At 40.6% G+C, this 19922-nt stretch overlaps 1 protein-coding gene and 1 non-coding gene across 2 annotated transcripts; one reads left to right on the top strand and one right to left on the bottom strand.

Moving 5' to 3' along the window:
- Positions 1–3586: 3586 nt before the first annotated feature.
- Positions 3587–3694, bottom strand: LOC130978850 (small nucleolar RNA R71). Its single transcript, XR_009086461.1, has one exon. It is a non-coding gene; the product is annotated as a small nucleolar RNA R71 (small nucleolar RNA).
- Positions 3695–17215: 13521 nt separating this feature from the next.
- Positions 17216–18484, top strand: LOC130975121 (uncharacterized). Its single transcript, XM_057899950.1, has one exon. It carries the CDS (start codon positions 17216–17218, stop codon positions 18482–18484), a length of 1269 nt encoding a protein of 422 aa, XP_057755933.1.
- Positions 18485–19922: the final 1438 nt, after the last annotated feature.

Raw genomic sequence — 19922 nt, 5'->3', positions numbered from 1 at the left:
TACTATGAGTTTGTGTGCTTTTCTGTGATTTCAGGTATTTTCTGGCTGAAATTGAGGGACCTGAGCAAAAATCTGATTCAGAGACTGAAAAGGACTGCAGATGCTGTTGGATTCTGACCTCCCTGCACTCGAAGTGGATTTTCTGGAGCTACAGAAGCCCAATTGGCGCGCTCTCAACGGCGTTGGAAAGTAGACATCCTGGGCTTTCCAGCAATATATGATAGTCTATACTTTGCCCAAGATTTGATGGCCCAAACCGGCGTTCAAAGTCACCTTCAGAATTCCCAGCGTTAAACGCCGGAACTGGCACCAAAATGGGAATTAAACGCCCAAACTGGCATAAAAGCTGGCGTTTAACTCCAAGAAGAGTCTCTACACGAAAATGCTTCAATGCTCAGCCCAAGCACACACCAAGTGGGCCCGGAAGTGGATTTTTATGTCATCTACTCATCTCTGTACACCCTAGGCTACTAGTTCTCTCTATATAGGACCTTTTACTATTGTATTTTAATCTTCTGATCTTTGGAATCGTTTGATCTTTAGATCTTTTGATCACTTTGGGAGGCTGGCCATTCGGCCATGCCTAGACCTTGTTCTTATGTATTTTCAACGGTGGAGTTTCTACACACCATAGATTAAGGTGTGGAGCTCTGCTGTACCTCGAGTATTAATGCAATTACTATTGTTCTTCTATTCAATTCAGCTTGTTCTTATTCCAAGATATTCATTCGCACTCAAGAACTTGATGAATGTGATGATTATGTGACACTCATCATCATTCTCACTTATGAACAAGTGATTGACAACCACTTCTGTTCTACAAGCAAACAAGGCTCTAATGTTTATCTCTTGGATTCCTGATACACGATGCATGGTTGATCGCCTGACAACCGAGCGCTCGTCTGACAAACGAGCCAGCCATTCTGTGAGATCAGAGTTTTCGTGGTATAGGCAAGAACTGATGGCGGCATTCAAGAGAATCCGGAAGGTCTAACCTTGTCTGTGGTATTCTGAGTAGGATTCAATGATTGAATGACTGTGACGTGCTTCAAACTCCTGAGGGCGGGGCGTTAGTGACAGACGCAAAAGAATCACTGGATTCTATTCCGGCCTGATTGAGAACCGACAGATGGATAGCCGTGCCGTGACAGGGTGCGTTGAACATTTCCACTGAGAGGATGGGAGGTAGCCACTGACAACGGTGAAACCCTTGCATAAGCTTGCCATGGAAAGGAGTAAGAAGTATTGGATGAAGACAGTAGGAAAGCAGAGAGACGGAAGGGACCAAGCATCTCCATTCGCTTATCTGAAGTTCTCACCAATGAATTGCATAAGTATCTCTATCTTTATCTTTATGTTTTATTCATATATCACCCATACCCATTTGAGTCTGCCTGACTAAGATTTACAAGGTGACCATAGCTTGCTTCATACCAACAATCTCCGTGGGATCGACCCTTACTCACGTAAGGTTTATTACTTGGACGACCCAGTGCACTTGCTGGTTAGTTGTGCGGAGTTGTGATAGAGAGTTGAGATTGCAATGAGCGTACCATGTTGATGGCGCCATTGATGATCACAATTTCGTGCACCAAGTTTTTGGCGCCGTTGCCAGGGATTGTTTCGTGTATGGACAACTGACGGTTCATCTTGTTACTTAGATTAGGTATTTTTCTTCAGAGTTCTTAAGAATGAATTCTAGAGTTTCATGATGATCTGTTGAAGTCTGGCTGGCTGTGAAGCCATGTCTAATATTATTGGACCGAGGTTTCAACTGATCATCACAAGAGCTTGATGATTTCTATCAATCTTGCTATTGGAGCAATGATCTGCTAAGGCTTGGCTGGCCATTGGCCATGTCTAGTGTTTTGGACCGAAGCTTTCTTTGAAAGCTTGGCTGGCTGTGAAGCCATGTCTAATTCCTGGACCGGAGTCTTAGACTAGCATTGCAATGATTCCTGGAATCCAATTTAAGAATTCTGAAACCTTTAGTTTCTATTTCCATATAATTTTCGAAAAATCCAAAAAAAAAAAAATGTTTCAATCATAAAAACCAAAAATATTTTATGTTTCTTGTTTGAGTCTAGTGTCTAATTTTAAGTTTGGTGTCTTGCATGCATTGTTTATTTGATCTTGGTTCTATTTTCGAGTCAATAGTACAGGGAACTGAAGATTCAGAACATGCAGCAGAGGAATTACACAGAAAAAGCTGGGCGTTCAAAACGCCCAGTGAAGAAGGACAGACTGGCGTTTAAACGCCAGCCAGGGTGCCTGGTTGGGCGTTTAACGCCCAAAAAGGTAGTGCATTGGGCGTTAAACGCCAGAATGTGCACCATTCTGGGCGTTTAACGCCAGGATGGCACAAGAGGGAGGATTTTGTTTTCAAATCAATTTTTTTTCAAGTTTTCAAAGTTTTTCAAAATCAAATCTTTTTCAAATCATATCTTTTCAATCAAATCTTTTTCAAAATCAATTTCTTTCCTTTTTCAAAGATACTTGCTAACAATTAATGATTTGATTGAACAATTCAAGTATGTTGCCTTTTCCGTTGAGGAAGGTTTAATGTTTGAATCATATCTTTTCTTGTTAGGCAAGTCATTAATTTTTAAAATCAAATCCTTTTAAAATTGTTTTCAAATCATATCATTTCAATCATATCTTTTTAAAAGCATAACTTTTCAATCAAATCTTCTTAATCACATCTTTTTCAAAATAATTTTCAATCATATCTTTTTAAATTCTAATTTCAAAATCTTTTTCAAAAATTACTTGATTTATTTCCCACTCCTGGTTTTCGAAAATCAATTAAAGTTTTTTTAAAATGTTTTCAAAATCTTTCACTTAATTTTCGAAAATTTCTTCCTCTCTTCTCACATCCTTCTATTTATGGAGTACCACTCCTTCTCAATGCACAATTCGAACTCTATCTGATTAAGTTCGAATTCTTCTACCCCTTCCTTCTAATTTTCTTCTTCTCTGACACCTCAAGGAATCTCTATACTGTGACATAGAGGATTCCACATTTTCTTGTTCTCTTCTCTTTCATATGAGCAGGAACAAGGACAAAAGCATTCTTGTTGAAGCTGACCCTGAACCTGAAAGGACCTTGAAGCGAAAGCTAAGAGAAGCTAAGGCACAACTCTCTGTAGAGGACCTAACAGAAATCTTCAAAAAAGAAGACATGGCAGCCGAAAACAACAACAATGCAAACAATGCAAGGAAGGTGCTGGGTGACTTTACTGCACCTACTCCTGACTTCTATGGGAGAAGCATCTCAATCCCTGCCATTGGAGCAAACAACTTTGAGCTTAAGCCTCAATTAGTTTCTCTAATGCAACAGAATTGCAAGTTCCATGGACTTCCATTGGAAGATCCTCATCAGTTCTTAGCTGAATTCTTGCAAATCTGTGACACTGTCAAGAGTAATGGGGTTGACCCTGAGGTCTACAGACTTATGCTATTCCCTTTTGCTGTAAGAGACAGAGCTAGGACATGGTTGGACTCACAACCTAAAGAAAGCCTGGACTCATGGGAAAAGCTAGTCAATGCCTTCTTGGCAAAGTTCTTTCCACCTCAAAAATTGAGTAAGCTTAGAGTGGAAGTCCAAACCTTCAGACAGAAGGATGGAGAATCCCTCTATGAAGCCTGGGAAAGATACAAACAGTTGATCAGAAAATGTCCTTCTAACATGCTTTCTGAATGGAGCATCATAGGTATTTTCTATGATGGTCTCTCTGAACTATCCAAGATGTCTTTGGATAGCTCTGCTAGAGGATCTCTTCATCTGAAGAAGACGCCTACAGAAGCTCAAGAACTAATTGAAATGGTTGCAAATAACCAATTCATGTACACTTCTGAAAGGAATCCTGTGAACAATGGGACAAATCAGAAGAAAGGAGTTCTTGAGATTGATACTCTGAATGCCATTCTGGCTCAGAACAAGATATTGACTCAACAAGTCAATTTGATTTCTCAAAGTCTGTCTGGAATGCAAAATGCACCAAGCAGTACTAAGGATGCTTCATCTGAAGAAGAAGCTTATGATCCTGAGAACCCTTCAATGGAAGAGGTGAATTACATAGGAGAACACTATGGAAACACCTATAATTCTTCATGGAGAAATCATCCAAATTTCTCATGGAAGAATCAAGAGAGACCTCAACAAGGTTTCAATAACAATAATTGTGGAAGAAACAGGTTTAGCAATGGCAAGCCTTTTCCATCATCTTCTCAGCAACAGACAGAGAGTTCTAAGCAGAACACCTCTGACTTAGCAACCATGGTCTCTGATCTAATCAAAACCACTCAAAGTTTCATGACTGAAACAAGATCCTCCATTAGAAACTTGGAGGCACAAGTGGGTCAGCTGAGTAAGAAAGTTACTGAACTCCCTCCTAGTACTCTTCCAAGCAATATAGAAGAAAATCCAAAAGGAGAGTGCAAGGCCATCAACATGGCCGAATTTGGAGAGGAAGGAGAGGAAGTGAACGCCACTGAGGAAGACCTCAATGGGCGTGCACTGACCTCCACTGAGTTCCCCAATGAGGAACCATGGGAATTTGAGGCTCAAAATGAGACCATAGAGATTCCATTGGACTTACTTCTGCCTTTCGTGAGCTTTGATGAGTATTCTTCCTATGAAGAGGATGAGTATGTCACTGAAGAGCAAGTTGTTAAATACCTTGGAGCAATCATGAAGCTAAATGACAAGTTATTTGGAAATGAGACTTGGGAGAACAAACCTCCTTTGCTCACCAAAGAACTGGATGACTTGTCTAGGCAGAAATTACCTCAAAAGAGACAAGATCCTGGGAAGTTTTAAATACCTTGTACCATAGGCACCATGACCTTCAAGAAGGCTCTGTGTGACTTAGGGTCAAGTGTAAACCTCATGCCTCTCTCTGTAATGGAGAAGCTAGGGATCTCTGAGGTACAAGCTGCAAGAATCTCACTAGAGATGGCAAACAATTCAAAGAAGCAAGCTTATGGACTTGTAGAGGATGTTCTGGTGAAAATTGAAGACCATTACATCCCTACTGATTTCATAGTCCTAGAGACTGGGAAATGCATGGATGAATCCATCATCCTTGGCAGACCCTTCCTAGCCACAGCTAAGGCTGTGATTGATGTTGATGGAGGTGAACTGATCATTCAAGTGAATGAAGAGTCCTTTGTGTTTAAGGCTCAAGGATATCCCTCTGTCACCATGGAGAGGAAGCATGAAGAGCTTCTCTCAAATCAGAGTCAAACAGAGCCCCCACAGTCAAACTCTAAGTTTGGTGTTGGGAGGCCACAACCAAATTCTAAGTTTGGTGTTGAACCCCCACATTCAAACTCTAAGTTTGGTGTTGGGAGGTTCCAACATTGCTCTGAGCATTTGTGAGGCTCCATGAGAGCCCTCTGTCAAGCTACTGACATTAAAGAAGTGCTTGTTGGGAGGCAACCCAATGTCATATTTTATCTATTTTCCTTTGTTATTTTATGTTTTCTGTAGGTTGATGATCATGAGAAGTCACAAAATCAATTGAAAAAGCAAAAACAGAATGAAAAACAGGAAGAAAAATAGCACACCATGGAGGAAGAACCTACTGGCGTTTAAACGCCAGTAAGGCTAGCAGATGGGCGTTTAACGCCCAGTCTGGCACCATTCTGGGCGTTTAACGCCAGAAAGGGGCACCAGACTGGCGTTAAACGCCAGGAAAGGGCAAGAACCTGGCGTTAAACGCCAGAAATGGGCACCAGCCCGGCGTTTAACGCCAGAATTGGCTCAAAACGCATTTTTGCATACCAGTTGGTGCAGGGATGACTTTTCCTTGACACCTCAGGATCTGTGGACCCCACAGGATCCCCACCAACCCCACCACCCTCTTTCTTCTTCACCCATTCACCAATCACCTCAATACCTCTTCTCCAAAAACCCTTCACCTATCAAATCCCATCTTCTCTTCACCACTCACATCCATCCTTCATAAAACCCCACCTACCTCACCCTTCAAATTCAAACCACTTTCCCTCCCAAACCCACCCATACATGACCGAACCATGAGCCCCCCTCTCCTATATAAACCCTTCTTCACTCCTTCATTTTCACACACCCTAAACACTACTTCTTCCCCCTTTTGGCCGAACCACTCAACCTCCTCCATCTCCTCCATTTTCTTCTTCTTCTACTCTCTTCTTTCTTCTTTTGCTTGAGGACGAGCAAACCTTTTAAGTTTGGTGTGGTAAAAGCATTGCTTTTTGTTTTTCCATAACCATTTATGGCATCCAAGGCCGGAGAAACCTCTAGAAAGGGGAAAGGGAAGGCAAAAGCTTCCACCTCCGAGTCATGGGAGATGGAGAGATTCATCTCAAGGGTGCATCAAGACCACTTCTATGAAGTTGTGGCCTTGAAGAAGGTGATCCCCGAGGTCCCTTTTTCACTCAAAAAGAGTGAATATCCGGAGATCCGACATGAGATCCGAAGATAAGGTTGGGAAGTTCTTGCCAACCCCATTCAACAAGTCGGAATCTTAATGGTTCAAGAGTTCTATGCCAATGCATGGATCACCAAGAACCATGATCAAAGTGTGAACCCAGATCCAAGAAATTGGCTTACTATGGTTCGGGGGAAATACTTGGATTTTAGTCCGGAAAATGTAAGGTTGGCATTCAACTTGCCTATGATGCAAGGAGATGAACATCCTTACACTAGAAGGGTCAACTTTGATCAAAGGTTAGACCAAGTCCTCACAGTCATATGTGAAGAGGGCGCCCAATGGAAGAGAGATTCAAGAGGAAAGCCGGTTCAATTAAGAAGGCATGACCTCAAACCCGTAGCTAGAGGATGGTTGGAATTTATCCAACGCTCAATCATTCCCACTAGCAACCGGTCCGAAGTTACTCTAGACCGGGCCATCATGATTCATAGCATCATGATTGGAGAATAAGTAGAAGTTCATGAGGTTATAGCCCAAGAACTCTATAAGGTGGCGGACAAGTCCTCTACCTTGGCAAGGTTAGCCTTTCCTCATCTCATTTGTCACCTCTGTTATTCAGTAGGAGTTGACATAGAAGGAGACATCCTCATTGATGAGGACAAGCCCATCACTAAGAAAAGGATGGAGCAAACAAGAGACCCCTCTCATCATGAGATCCCTGAGATGCCTCAAGGGATGCACTTTCCTCCACAAGACTATTGGGAGCAAATTAACACCTCCCTAGGAGAATTGAGTTCCAACATGGGACAACTAAGGGTGGAGCACCAAGAACATTCCATCCTCCTCCATGAAATTAGAGAAGATCAAAGAATCATGAGAGAGGAGCAACAAAGACAAGGAAGAGATATTGAGGAGCTCAAGCACTCCATAAGACCTTCAAGAGGAAGAACAAGCCGCCATCACTAAGGTGGACCCGTTCTTTAATTTTCTTGTTCTTTATTCTTCTATTTTTCGAAATTTTCATGCTTATGTTTGTCCATGTTTGTGTCTTATGATCATTAGTGTCTTAGTGTCTATGCCTTAAAGTTATGAATGTCCTATGAATCCATCACCTTTCTTAAATAAACAATGTTCTTAATTGAAAAAGAGAAGAATTGCATGAATTTTGAATTTTATAACAGATTAATTATTTTGATGTGGTGGCAACATTTTTGTTTTCTGAATGTATGCTTAAACAGTGCATATGTCTTTTGAATTTGTGGTTCATGAATGTTGGCTCTTGAAAGAATGATGAAAAAGGAGACATGTTACTGAGGATCTGAAAAATCATAAAAATGATTCTTGAAGCAAGAAAAAGCAGTGAATACAAAAAAAAAAGAGAGAGAAGGAGAAAAACGAAAAAAAAAATGAAAAACGAAAAAAAAAAGAAAAAAGAAAAAAGAAAGAAATAAAGTTGTGATCCAAGGCAAAAAGAGTGTGCTTAAGAACCCTGGACACCTCTAATTGGGGACTCTAGCAAAGCTGAGTCACAATTTGAAAAGGTTCACCCAATTATGTGTCTGTGGCATGTATGTATCCGGTGGTAATACTGGAAGACAGAGTGCTTTGGGCCACGGCCAAGACTCATAAAGTAGCTGTGTTCAAGAATCATCATACTTAACTAGGAGAATCAATAACACTATCTGGATTCTGAGTTCCTAAAGAAGCCAATCATTCTGAATTTCAAAGGATAGAGTGAGATGCCAAAACTATTCAGAGGCAAAAAGCTAAAAGCCCCGCTCATTTAATTAATACTGATCTTCATAGATGTTTTTGGAATTCATTGCATATTCTCTTCTTTTTATCTTATTTGATTTTCAGTTGCTTGGGGACAAGCAACAATTTAAGTTTGGTGTTGTGATGAGCGGATAATTTGTACGCTTTTTGGCATTGATTTTAGAATGTTTTTAGTAGGATTTAGTTAGTTTTTTAGTATATTTTTATTAGTTTTTAGTTAAAATTCACTTTTCTGGACTTTACTATGAGTTTGTGTGTTTTTCTATGATTTCAGGTATTTTCTGGCTGAAATTGAGGGACCTGAGCAAAAATCTGATTCAGAGACTGAAAAGGACTACAGATGTTGTTGGATTCTGACCTCCCTGCACTCGAAGTGGATTTTCTGGAGCTACAGAACCACCAATTGGCGCGCTCTCAACGGCGTTGGAAAGTAGACATCCTGGGCTTTCCAGCAATATATGATAGTCCATACTTTGCCCAAGATTTGATGGCCCAAACCGGCGTTCAAAGTCACCTTCAGAATTCCCAGCGTTAAACGCCGAAACTGGCACCAAAATGGGAGTTAAACGCCCAAACTGGCATAAAAGCTGGCGTTTAACTCCAAGAAGAGTCTCTACACGAAAATGCTTCAATGCTCAGCCCAAGCACACACCAAGTGGGCCCGGAAGTGGATTTTTATGTCATCTACTCATCTCTGTACACCCTAGGCTACTAGTTCTCTATATATAGGACCTTTTACTATTGTATTTTAATCTTCTGATCTTTGGAATCGTTTGATCTTTAGATCTTTTGATCACTTTGGGAGGCTGGCCATTCGGCCATGCCTAGACCTTGTTCTTATGTATTTTCAACGGTGGAGTTTCTACACACCATAGATTAAGGTGTGGAGCTCTGCTGTACCTCGAGTATTAATGCAATTACTATTGTTCTTCTATTCAATTCAGCTTGTTCTTATTCCAAGATATTCATTCGCACTCAAGAACTTGATGAATGTGATGATTATGTGACACTCATCATCATTCTCACTTATGAACAAGTGATTGACAACCACTTCTGTTCTACAAGCAAACAAGGCTCTAATGTTTATCTCTTGGATTCCTGATACACGATGCATGGTTGATCGCCTGACAACCGAGCGCTCGTCTGACAAACGAGCCAGCCATTCCGTGAGATCAGAGTCTTCGTGGTATAGGCAAGAACTGATGGCGGCATTCAAGAGAATCCGGAAGGTCTAACCTTGTCTGTGGTATTCTGAGTAGGATTCAATGATTGAATGACTGTGACGTGCTTCAAACTCCTGAGGGCGGGGCGTTAGTGATAGACATAAAAGAATCACTGTATTCTATTCCGGCCTGATTGAGAACCGACAGATGGATAGCCGTGCCGTGACAGGGTGCGTTGAACATTTCCACTGAGAGGATGGGAGGTAGCCACTGACAACGGTGAAACCCTTGCATAAGCTTGCCATGGAAAGGAGTAAGAAGGATTGGATGAAGACAGTAGGAAAGCAGAGAGATGGAAGGGACCAAGCATCTCCATTCGCTTATCTGAAGTTCTCACCAATGAATTGCATAAGTATCTCTATCTTTATCTTTATGTTTTATTCATATATCACCCATACCCATTTGAGTCTGCCTGACTAAGATTTACAAGGTGACCATAGCTTGCTTCATACCAACAATCTCCGTGGGATCGACCCTTACTCGCGTAAGGTTTATTACTTGGACGACCCAGTGCACTTGCTGGTTAGTTGTGCGGAGTTGTGATAGAGAGTTGAGATTTCAATGAGCGTACCATGTTGATGGCGCCATTGATGATCACAATTTCGTGCACCAGTAGAGATCTGAATTGGAGAAGAAATAAAACTAAAAACCTTAAAACCTAGAGAGAGGAGAGAGCCTCTCTCTCTAGAAAACTACATCTAAAACCTAATGTGTGAATGAATGAAAAATGAATGATTGATTCCTCTAGCTTCACTCTGCAGCCTCTAATATGTGATTTCGGGCCTGAAACTGGGTCAAAAGCAGCCCAGAAATCACTTCCAGTATTTTCTGTAATTGAAGCACGTGACGCTCTGTCACGCGTACGCATTGGCCACGCGTACGTGTCGCTTGAACTCGGCACTGGTCATGCGTAGGTGTCAGCCACAAGTGCGCGTCGTATGTCTACTGCACCAGTCACGCGTAGGCGTGGTCCATGCATACGCATCACTGTCAGCTTCTCAAAACTTCAATTTCTTGTGTTCCTTCCACTTTTGCATGCTTCTTTTCCATCCTCTAAGCCATTCCTGCCCTATAAAATCTGAAAACACTTAACACATATATCATGGTATCGAATGGTGATAAAGGAGGATTAAAATTAGAAAATTTAAGGCCAAAGAAGCATGTTTTCAATCATAGCACAAAATTAGGAAGGAAAATGTGATACATGCGAATTCTATGAATAAGTGTGAGAATGATGGATAAAATACATTCAATTCAACCTAAAATATACCATGAAATAGTGGTGCATCAGTTTGGGCTAAGCTTTGATGAGATCTATGTGCTATGAGGCTCTTAGGGCATTGAACGCTGGCTAGGGGGTCCTCTCTGGGCGTTTGGACGCTAGGCTCTGCTCTTTGGGCGCTGGATGCCTGGAAAGGGGCAGGAAGCTGGCATTGAACGCCAGTTTTGGGCCTTTTAATATGAAGTAAAGTATAGACTATTATACATTTCTGAAAAGATCCGGAAGTCAGCTTTCCATAGCTATTGAGAACGCTCCATTTAGACTTCTATAGCTCTAGAAAAGCTCTTCCGAGTGCAAGGATGTCATATCCAGACAGCATCTGCAGTGCTTTCTCTGTCTCTGAATCAGACTTTTGCTCCAGCTCCTCAATTTTAGCCAAAAAATACCTGAAATTGTAAAAAAATACAAAAACTCATAGTAGAATCCAAAAATGTGAATTTAACACTTAAACCTATAAAAACTTAATAAAAACTGAACAAAACATACTAAAAACTATATGAAAATGATGCCAAAAATCGTATAAAATATCCGCTCATCAGTGAGTGAGTCACACGCATCCACCACCCGATGCTATCATCCCGTTGATGTCTAGGTTTATGCCGGTCTAAAATTTCACAATAGGAAAAAATTTCTTCATTGCAAGCACAACCTAGACCGACGATCAACCTTCACAATCAAAGTTTAGAATAAAGATGTCACAATTCAAATCAAATAAACGGGAGTTTTAAATCCCGGATCGTCTTCCCTTAGACTACCAATTGGGTGCGCGCACTTTTGGTCGTGAAATCGGGGGTATTCGAAGTATAGAATGGAAATTAAAGGAACTAGAAATTAAATGATTAAAACAGGGAAATAATAAGAACTTAAATGTAGCAACAAGCAACAACCAGTGAAAATGTGATTCAATGTATAAAAGGACCTTGACTTGGGAATGAGAGTTAAGGAAACTTATCCTTGTCATAACCCCAACTATGGAAATTACAATGAGTTAATCTCACTTCATCAACCTTAACATCGAGGATAAGTCAAGGGAGCATAATTGGCCTTAATCCACAAATCCTAGCTAACTTACAAATTAACTTAGTAAAAAGCTAACATTAGTAGAAACAAGAGCAACTGACAACCCAAAATCATCGTAAAATGTCAGACGTTATGACTCTAGTATCCTAGGCACTTATTTCCCAAGCCAAAGAATGAAAATCTACTCAATATCCGTAATTGGCATTTTGACAAATACTTGGTGGGCACAAAAGCAAAACATAGCAAATTGCAAAAGATAATGAAAACTATAACCAATCTATGAAGAAAATCAACAATAGCAACTTAGTCAAACATATATAAATCATAAAATATCAAATTCATCAACAAGAGACTCAAGAAATCAAAAGTAGACAAACTAACAAAATAACTTCTATTTTAAGAAAGTAAGACTAATGTAGTATAATTAAAGAGACAATTAAATGCTACTTACAATGGAAGCAAGCTAAAATCCAAGATAAAAAAGGTAAACTGAGTAATTCTACTATAAATCCTAAGTAAAACTTAAGAGAAAATTCCTAAGAGAAAACTACTCTAAACCTACTCTTACTCCTAATAATGTTGTGTATATGGTGTGTAATAATGCCCCCTTTGTTATGGCATATTGCCCCTTTGATATAGCTTTCAATTCAACTTCAGGACTTCCAAAATTGGGCCAAAAGGTCCTAAAATTGTGAGCCACATGACTTTTTTAAGTGAGTCACGCGTCAGGACTTGTGCGTGTAACAACCCTGGTTTTCGAGTACGCGAGATCTTTTCTGAAAGTACGAAGAACTTCAGAGGATCAGTAAGGGGAGAAGCTCTGATATATCATCAAGTAACTCAATCCTCATTTTCATTATGCCATCTTTAAGTTAGAACCTTTTATAAGGCAAGCTCGATAATGTAGTCACGAAGAATCTAGTTTTTGAACCGTATCGGTTAGGAGTTTTGATTATGTTTTTCATAAATAGTCTCAGCTTGACGAACCGGACTCAATTCATGAGAGAAGAGAGATAATAGGATAATATTATCATTATATTAGTATTAGAAGACTCTTGAATGATATTATAAGGTTACCTGGTCTGTTTTAGTTAAAAACAGGAAATCGATTTAACCGGGTTCACAGTTTACTGGTGTAGCTTAGCACCAGCACTCTCTGATGACTTTAGCAATGCTAAGGCCTCATTATACATGTTTTATTCTCACAATAAATATGTTACTAGTGTCATTTATGCTAGTTGATGTGTGGAAAATGATCCAACACAAAACTCACCGGCAAGTGTACCAGGTCGCATCAAGTAATAAAACTCACGGGAGTGAGGTCGATCCCACAGGGATTGAAGGATTGAGCAATTTTAGTTTAGTGGTTGATTTAGTCAAGCGAATCAAGTGTTGATTGAGTGATTTTGTATCCAACAGTAAGTAAATAGCAGGAAATGTAAAGGGAGAGGGATGAATTGCAGAAATTAAAGAGAATTGAAAGTAAAGGTGCTGAATCTTAAAGAACAAGAAATTAAATGACTGAAACTTAAAGTGCAAGAAATGTAAATTGCGGTAACTTAAAGTGCAAGAAATATAAATTGCTTGAATGGAAAAGGGATTTGAGGACTAGAAATTCAGAATTTAAGCAAGGGAAATTAAATTGCAGCAATTAACAAAGCAAATGATGAGTTGAAAGTAACTAGAATTCAAACAGAAAGTGAAAATGTAATTGCAACAGTGGTTCAACAGAAGAACCAAAAAGAGAAAATCAGATCTCAGGACTCCAGAGACTAGATAGTAGAGTCTAGATCTCAATTGCCTTCCTAGATCCAAGTTCACAAAGCAAGTAAAGAGAAATTAAAGATTGCAGCAGTAAAGGAAATGGAATTTAACTCAATTATGCAGAAGGAAAATCAAAGAGATCTTAAATGGAGATTGAGACAGAAGTTCCTCAATTCTTCACACTCAAGACTCAAACAAAACCCAGAAAACAAAACAAAAGATCAGAGGTAGAAGAAATGAATTCTCTCCTCCAATTGCAGAAAACAGAAAATGGAAATTCAGCTCTCAAGTTGACTAAGGATGAAAATTAAAATCAAAGTAAGCTCTCTAAAACAAATCTTCTTTCGATTCTGAACCAGAGAGGACCCTCCTTAGATTAAGGAGGGAAGCAAGAGGGAAACGTGCAATCGGTGCTGAAGAGGAGGAGGAACACTTTGAACTAAACATGGAAGGCAACATAGAAAACCAACATGAAGAAGAGGCTAATAACCATGGGGGAGGAGGTAGAGCAAATCATGTTGGGGAGGATAGAAGAGTGTTAAGCTCTTATATCAATCCCAACCCAGGCAACTGTGGGAGCAGCATTCAGAAGCCCACCATACATGCCAACAATTTCGAGCTCAAACCTCAGCTCATCACTCTTGTGCAGAATAATTGCTCATTTGGAGGAAGTGCTCAAGAAGATCTGAATTAACACTTGACCACCTTTTTGAGGATTTGTGACACAGTGAAGTCCAATAGAGTCCACCAGGATGTCTACAGGCTGCTCTTGTTCCCTTTCTCACTCAGGGACAAGGCATTCAAATGGCTCGAATCTTTTCCAAAAGAAAGCCTGACAAATTGGGAGGAGGTAGTGAACAAGTTTTTGGCAAGGTTTTACCCCCCGCAAAGGATCAATAGGCTGAGAACTGAAGTACAGACGTTCAGACAGCAAGATGGGGAGACACTTTATGAAGCTTGGGAAAGGTTTAAAGACCTAACAAGAAGGTGTCCACCAAATATGTTTAATGAATGGGTGCAGTTGCATATCTTCTATGAAGGCTTGTCATATGAATCAAAGAAGGCAGTAGATCATTCCTCTGGAGGATCCTTGAACAAGAAGAAGACCATTGAAGAAGCCATAGATGTCATTGAAACTGTAGCTGAGAATGACTACTTCTATGCTTCCGAAAAAGGGAACACTAAGGGAGTAATGAAGCTAAACAATATAGATGCTCTACTGGCTCAGAACAAGCTCATTACCAAGCAGTTAGCTGACCTCACCAAGAAGATGGAGAGTGATGACAAGTCATCATATACCCATTTTTCAAGCTAATTTCACTTGTTTTACTAGTCTTTATGCACTTTCTTGCATCCTAAGTAAGTGATTTGGAATGAAAATGCATAACTTCTTTAAATCAAGCAACTACCATTAAATTGATGCTAACTCATGAGGTTTAAGCTAAATTTAATTGAATTTTAATTGATTTATAAGCCTTGTGAATTTAGTGATACTTTGAGTGGTTGTTTTGGTTTATTGTATGTGAAGAAAAGAAGAAAAGAGGAAGCGTGGCTTAAGAAAGCGTGGCCCAAGAGAGAAGAAGTGTGGCGCATAAAAGGAGGAATGCAAGCATTGCCCTCCACAAGGGCACACTGCCCTCTAGGACGGTAACATAAGGAAACAAGCCTTGAGAGGCAACACTGCCCTGCCCGCAACAAGGGCAGAGCACAAATTGATGCCATGGATCAAGGAGAGCAAAAACACTGCCCTGCCCTCCTCAAGGGCAATATCGGGCTCACCAAAGGAAGAAATTCAAAGAAAAAGCTCACTAATGCTTGCCACAAGAATCGAACACGGCACCATGAGGAAACAAGAAACTAGGCCTTAGTTTAGTGCCAAGAAAACCAAGAAAAATGAGTAGCATGTGCATTGACCAAGTTTCGAACATTCTGGCGCACCATTCTGGCACACCAAGGGAAGGCTCGGCAGCACCAGCAGCACGCACAGGCATCACTCGGCAGCACCAACAGCACGCACAGGCATCATTCTGGCGCACCAAAAAGTTCTGCCCTACCCTCCGCGAGGGCAGGGCAGCATCCTGCACGCACCAACGCACCACACGCACGCACCATGGGCCAGATGCACCATTTTCTGCCCTGCCCTCCACAAGGGCAGGGCAGCCTCCTGGGAGCTACTTTCTTCATGGGCTAAAATTGGATTAAAAATCCAATAAAATTCATTTCTTCACCAAATCAAAAGCCCATCCAAATCCTAAGATCCAAGAATAGAAAGTGTATAAATAGGAGCTAGTTTGATGTAATTAGAACCTTTTACTTGACCTTGGAATTTTGCACTTTCTTTGGAGCTTTGAATTTTGCAACTTTTCTTTGAGAGACTTGACCGAGATTTCAGAGAATTAGGGAGGAGAATTGATCTCTCTTCTTCCTCGTTCTTGCTTGGGCATTTTCTACTTTTCTTGTTTGAGTCTTGGGTGTTAAGAATTGAGGAAATTCTGTCTCAATCTCCACTCAAGAGCTCTTTAATTTCTCTTTTGCATAATTGAATTCATTTACATTCCCTTTACTGCTTCTTCTTCAATTTCTTGTCAATTGCTTTGAGAACTTGGATCTGGGAAGACAATTGAGATCTAGGCTTAGCTACCTAGTCTCTGGAGTCCTGAGATCCCAATTTCCTTTTGGTTCTTCTGTGAACCTTTGCTGCACTTAATTTCCTTACTGTTTGAGTTCTAATTGCTTCTAATTCAATTTCTGCTCTATTAATTGTTGCAATTCAATTTCTCTTTGCTTAGATTCTGAAATCCCAGTCCTCAAATCCCTTTTACATTCAAGCAATTTATGTTACTTGCATTTTAAGTTACTGCAATTTACATTTCTTGCACTTTAAGTTTCAGTCATTTACTTTCTTGTTCTTTAAGATTCAGCAAGTTTACTTTCCTGTTCTTTAATTTACTGCAATTCTCCCCTCTCCCTTTACATTCCAAGCAATCTAGCTTCTGTTAAATACAAACCACTCAACCAAAACTTAATTCGCTTGACTAAATCAATCACTAAACTAAAATTGCTCAATCCTTCAATCCCTGTGGGATCGACCTCACTCATGTGAGTTATTATTACTTGATGCGACCCGGTACACTTGCCGGTGAGTTTTGTGTCGGATCGTTTTCCGCACATCAGAGAGGAACCAAGTGGCAGCAATCACCACCTCATCAATAACCCAAGAAGAAGTTGAAGAAGAGGACCTTGAGCAAGCCAACTACATTGGGAATTCACCTAGACAGAACCATGATCCATACTCCAAGACATACAACTCTGGATGGAGGAACCACCTAAACTTTGGGTGGGGGAATCAGCAAGAGCAAAGCCAAGACCAGAGACGTTACAACTCCAACAACAATGCAGCTCATCAACTATTCACACAGAAGACATATCAACACCCCCACAACAACACCTCTCATCCTTCCACCTCTAATCCCAATTTACCATCAATTGATGACAGACTCTCTAAGCTTGAAACCTTACTTGAAGGAATATGCCAAGAGATTCAAGAAGATAAGGTGTTCAAAGAAGAGGTGCGAGCCAACATTAAGAACCAAGGAGAGACCATCAAGAAGCTGGAATTCCAAGTAGGATGCTTAGCGGAGAAGATTCCCAAACCTACTGATGGCTTCCCAAGTGACACGGAGAAAAATCCAAGAGGAGAAGCAAAGAAAGTAAGATGGGAAGATTGCAAAATGGTCACTACAAGTGATCAAGAGGATGAAGACGAGCAAAGCGACCTCTCCCAACAGCCTGAAAACAACTCAATAGAGGAGGAGGATAGAGATCACCAAGAACCAGAAATCTCACAACAAGAGTTGCTGAAGCTCTATGCACCATTTCCCCAACTGCTCAATGGTGCTGTGGGGAAGAGAATATACTCAAGGTTCCTAGACTTGTTTGCATCTCTACATGTGAACATACCATTCATCAAGGCTATACAACAAATGCCTGCATTCATCAAGTACATGAAGGAACTTCTTCCCAAGGAAAGCTCACTCAAAGGAGGCCAAACTATAGTGTTAAACAAGGAATGTAGTGCCCTTATTCAACCTAAATTGCCCGTAAAAAGAAGAGACCCAGGGAGTTTTCACATCCCCTGTGCCATAGGGGAAACAATGTTCGATAGAGCACTTTGTGATTTAGGGGCAAGCATCAACTTACTGCCCTTATCCCTGGCGAAAAGGCTGCAGATTAATGAGATAATGCCCACAGATGTGGTCATCAGACTGGCTGATAAGACTCAAAAGCAAGCAATAGGAGTGGTGGAAAATGTGTTACTAAAGGTTGGGAAATACTTTCTCCCAACAGACTTTGTCATCTTGGACATGGAAGAAAGTCACACTCACCCAATCATATTGGGAAGACCCTTCCTAGCTACGGCCAGAGCACTCATAGATGTAGAAAAAGGGGAGCTAATATTGAGGATCCATGATGAACGGCTCAGCTTTAATGTCTTCAAACTCTTACAAGAAGTAGACCAAGAGCACAAGGAACCAAGTAAAGACCATGATGAGATGCTAAAGGAGGAAGCAAGCACAGAAGCACACCCAACCTATCTGGAGACTCCTTTGGTTGATAAACAAGGGAAACAGCAACTACCACAGCTCAAGGAAAAGTTAGAAGAACCTAAACCTCTAGAGGCATGTGAAGACAACATCACAACTACCTTAGGAAAAGAAATCATCAAGAGCAAGGCAATATCAAAGGACACAAGGAAGAAGGTACCAAGGAAGTGGAGGAACAAAAAGATCCCTATGGAAGACTTCTCTCCAGGAGATAGAGTGATCTCAGCTTACTTTCCAGATATCCCCCCTAATCTCCCTACTGTACCATCTCAGTCACCTAAAGTCTTCACAATCAACAGAATTCTCTCCCTGGAACATGTAGAGATCATTGATACAACCAATGGATACAAGTCCACAACGAGAGGGGAGGACTTCAAGCATTACCAACCACCCTGATGAGGGAGAAACGTCAAGCTAGTGACGCTAAAGAAGCGCTTCATGGGAGGCAACCCATGTTTTATATACTTTTAGAAGATAGTAAATAAGTCAATATTTATGAATTCAAACCCAAACTTGACAAACTCTTGGTGGAATCCTTATTGTGCAGTATACAGTGAAGAACAAGTTTGGTGTCAAAGCATGCCAAGGAAGCATGAATGCAACCAAGAGCATGCTAGTCTTGGAAGCTTTGAACAGAACTTTTCATCACTGTGCTCCAAACTAAGTTTGGTGTCACCCCATGGTGCCACCAATATGCATATAAGGACCCACGAATAGTTAGTTAGTTAGTTGGAATTCATGAATAAACAATTTAATCTTTTCTCATTTTTCTTAAAAATTCTAGCCGTAAAGTTCATGTTGTCGTTTTGATATCTTTTCTCACCTTTCTTATTTCGTCTTTATAGGGAAAAGAAAAGGAGCATTGATGGGGATTGATTGACAATTAAATGGGGGAGGTTCGGCTACTTCATGAAGAGAACTACACACTTGTTCTAAAAAGGGAATACATTGGAAAATGTTGCCATGCAACATTGGAAAAATGGGACACCTAAAAGACCGAGCAACCTCCATCATAAAGTGATGATCCTTGTCTTTTATCCATGCATAACCCCAACCGTCCATCAAGTAACCACTCCATCAATCCACACCCTCCATTCTCTCACAACTTCCATATATAAATAATCCTTGTCCCGTGCCCACCTTCATTGTCATAACTCACTCTTCACAACTCTTTATTTCGGCACAAGACATTCCCTCTCACAGTACACACATTTCCCCCTCAATCTCTTCATTGCAATAAAACCCTAAACAACCAAAAGTCTCCAAAACCTTACCACCTTCACATATTAACTCTCGTTCATGGCCTCTTCAAGTTCTAAAAGAAGGAAGGGAAAGGAACCCATGGAGCAACACCCGTATGATGAAAAGAGATTTAGAAGCCTGTACCATGCATTGCAATATGGGTGGATGGTTGAAAAGGAAATCATTTACGAGCTGGGATTTCAAGTGAAGAAAACTGAGTGTCCATAAATCACAGAGAAAGTGGAAAAGAGAAGATGGGAGCTCCTCACCGATCCTGTCACTAAGGTGAATGCAAACCTCATAAGAAAATTTTATGCAAATGCGGTCCGATATGATAAGAAAGATGAGTCATATACAAGCTTTGTGAGAGGAAAGATAGTGGATTTTGGTCCCATGAGTGTCATGAGGGCACTGAAGCTACGGTCCATACAGTTTGAAGAAGAAAGCTATCACTCAAGACTGGACAACCCCAATTATGACCAGATTTTGCGGGATATTTGTGTACCCGGAGCTGACTGGGAAAGGGGTGCGGGAAAGAAACCAAAGTTCATCAAGAGAACAAGTCTCACTCCTGAAGCCAAGGGGTGGTTTG

This window comes from Arachis stenosperma, chromosome 4, assembly GCF_014773155.1.
Source record: "Arachis stenosperma cultivar V10309 chromosome 4, arast.V10309.gnm1.PFL2, whole genome shotgun sequence".
Classification (NCBI taxonomy): domain Eukaryota; kingdom Viridiplantae; phylum Streptophyta; class Magnoliopsida; order Fabales; family Fabaceae; genus Arachis; species Arachis stenosperma.
The sequence above is the reverse complement of the archived record's forward strand: the minus strand, read 5'-3'. Positions and strand labels throughout refer to the sequence as shown.

Excerpts from the sequence above, each read along its gene's own strand:
- LOC130975121 (XM_057899950.1), top strand. The coding sequence starts at position 17,216 with ATGGTCACTACAAGTGATCAAGAGGATGAAGACGAGCAAAGCGACCTC.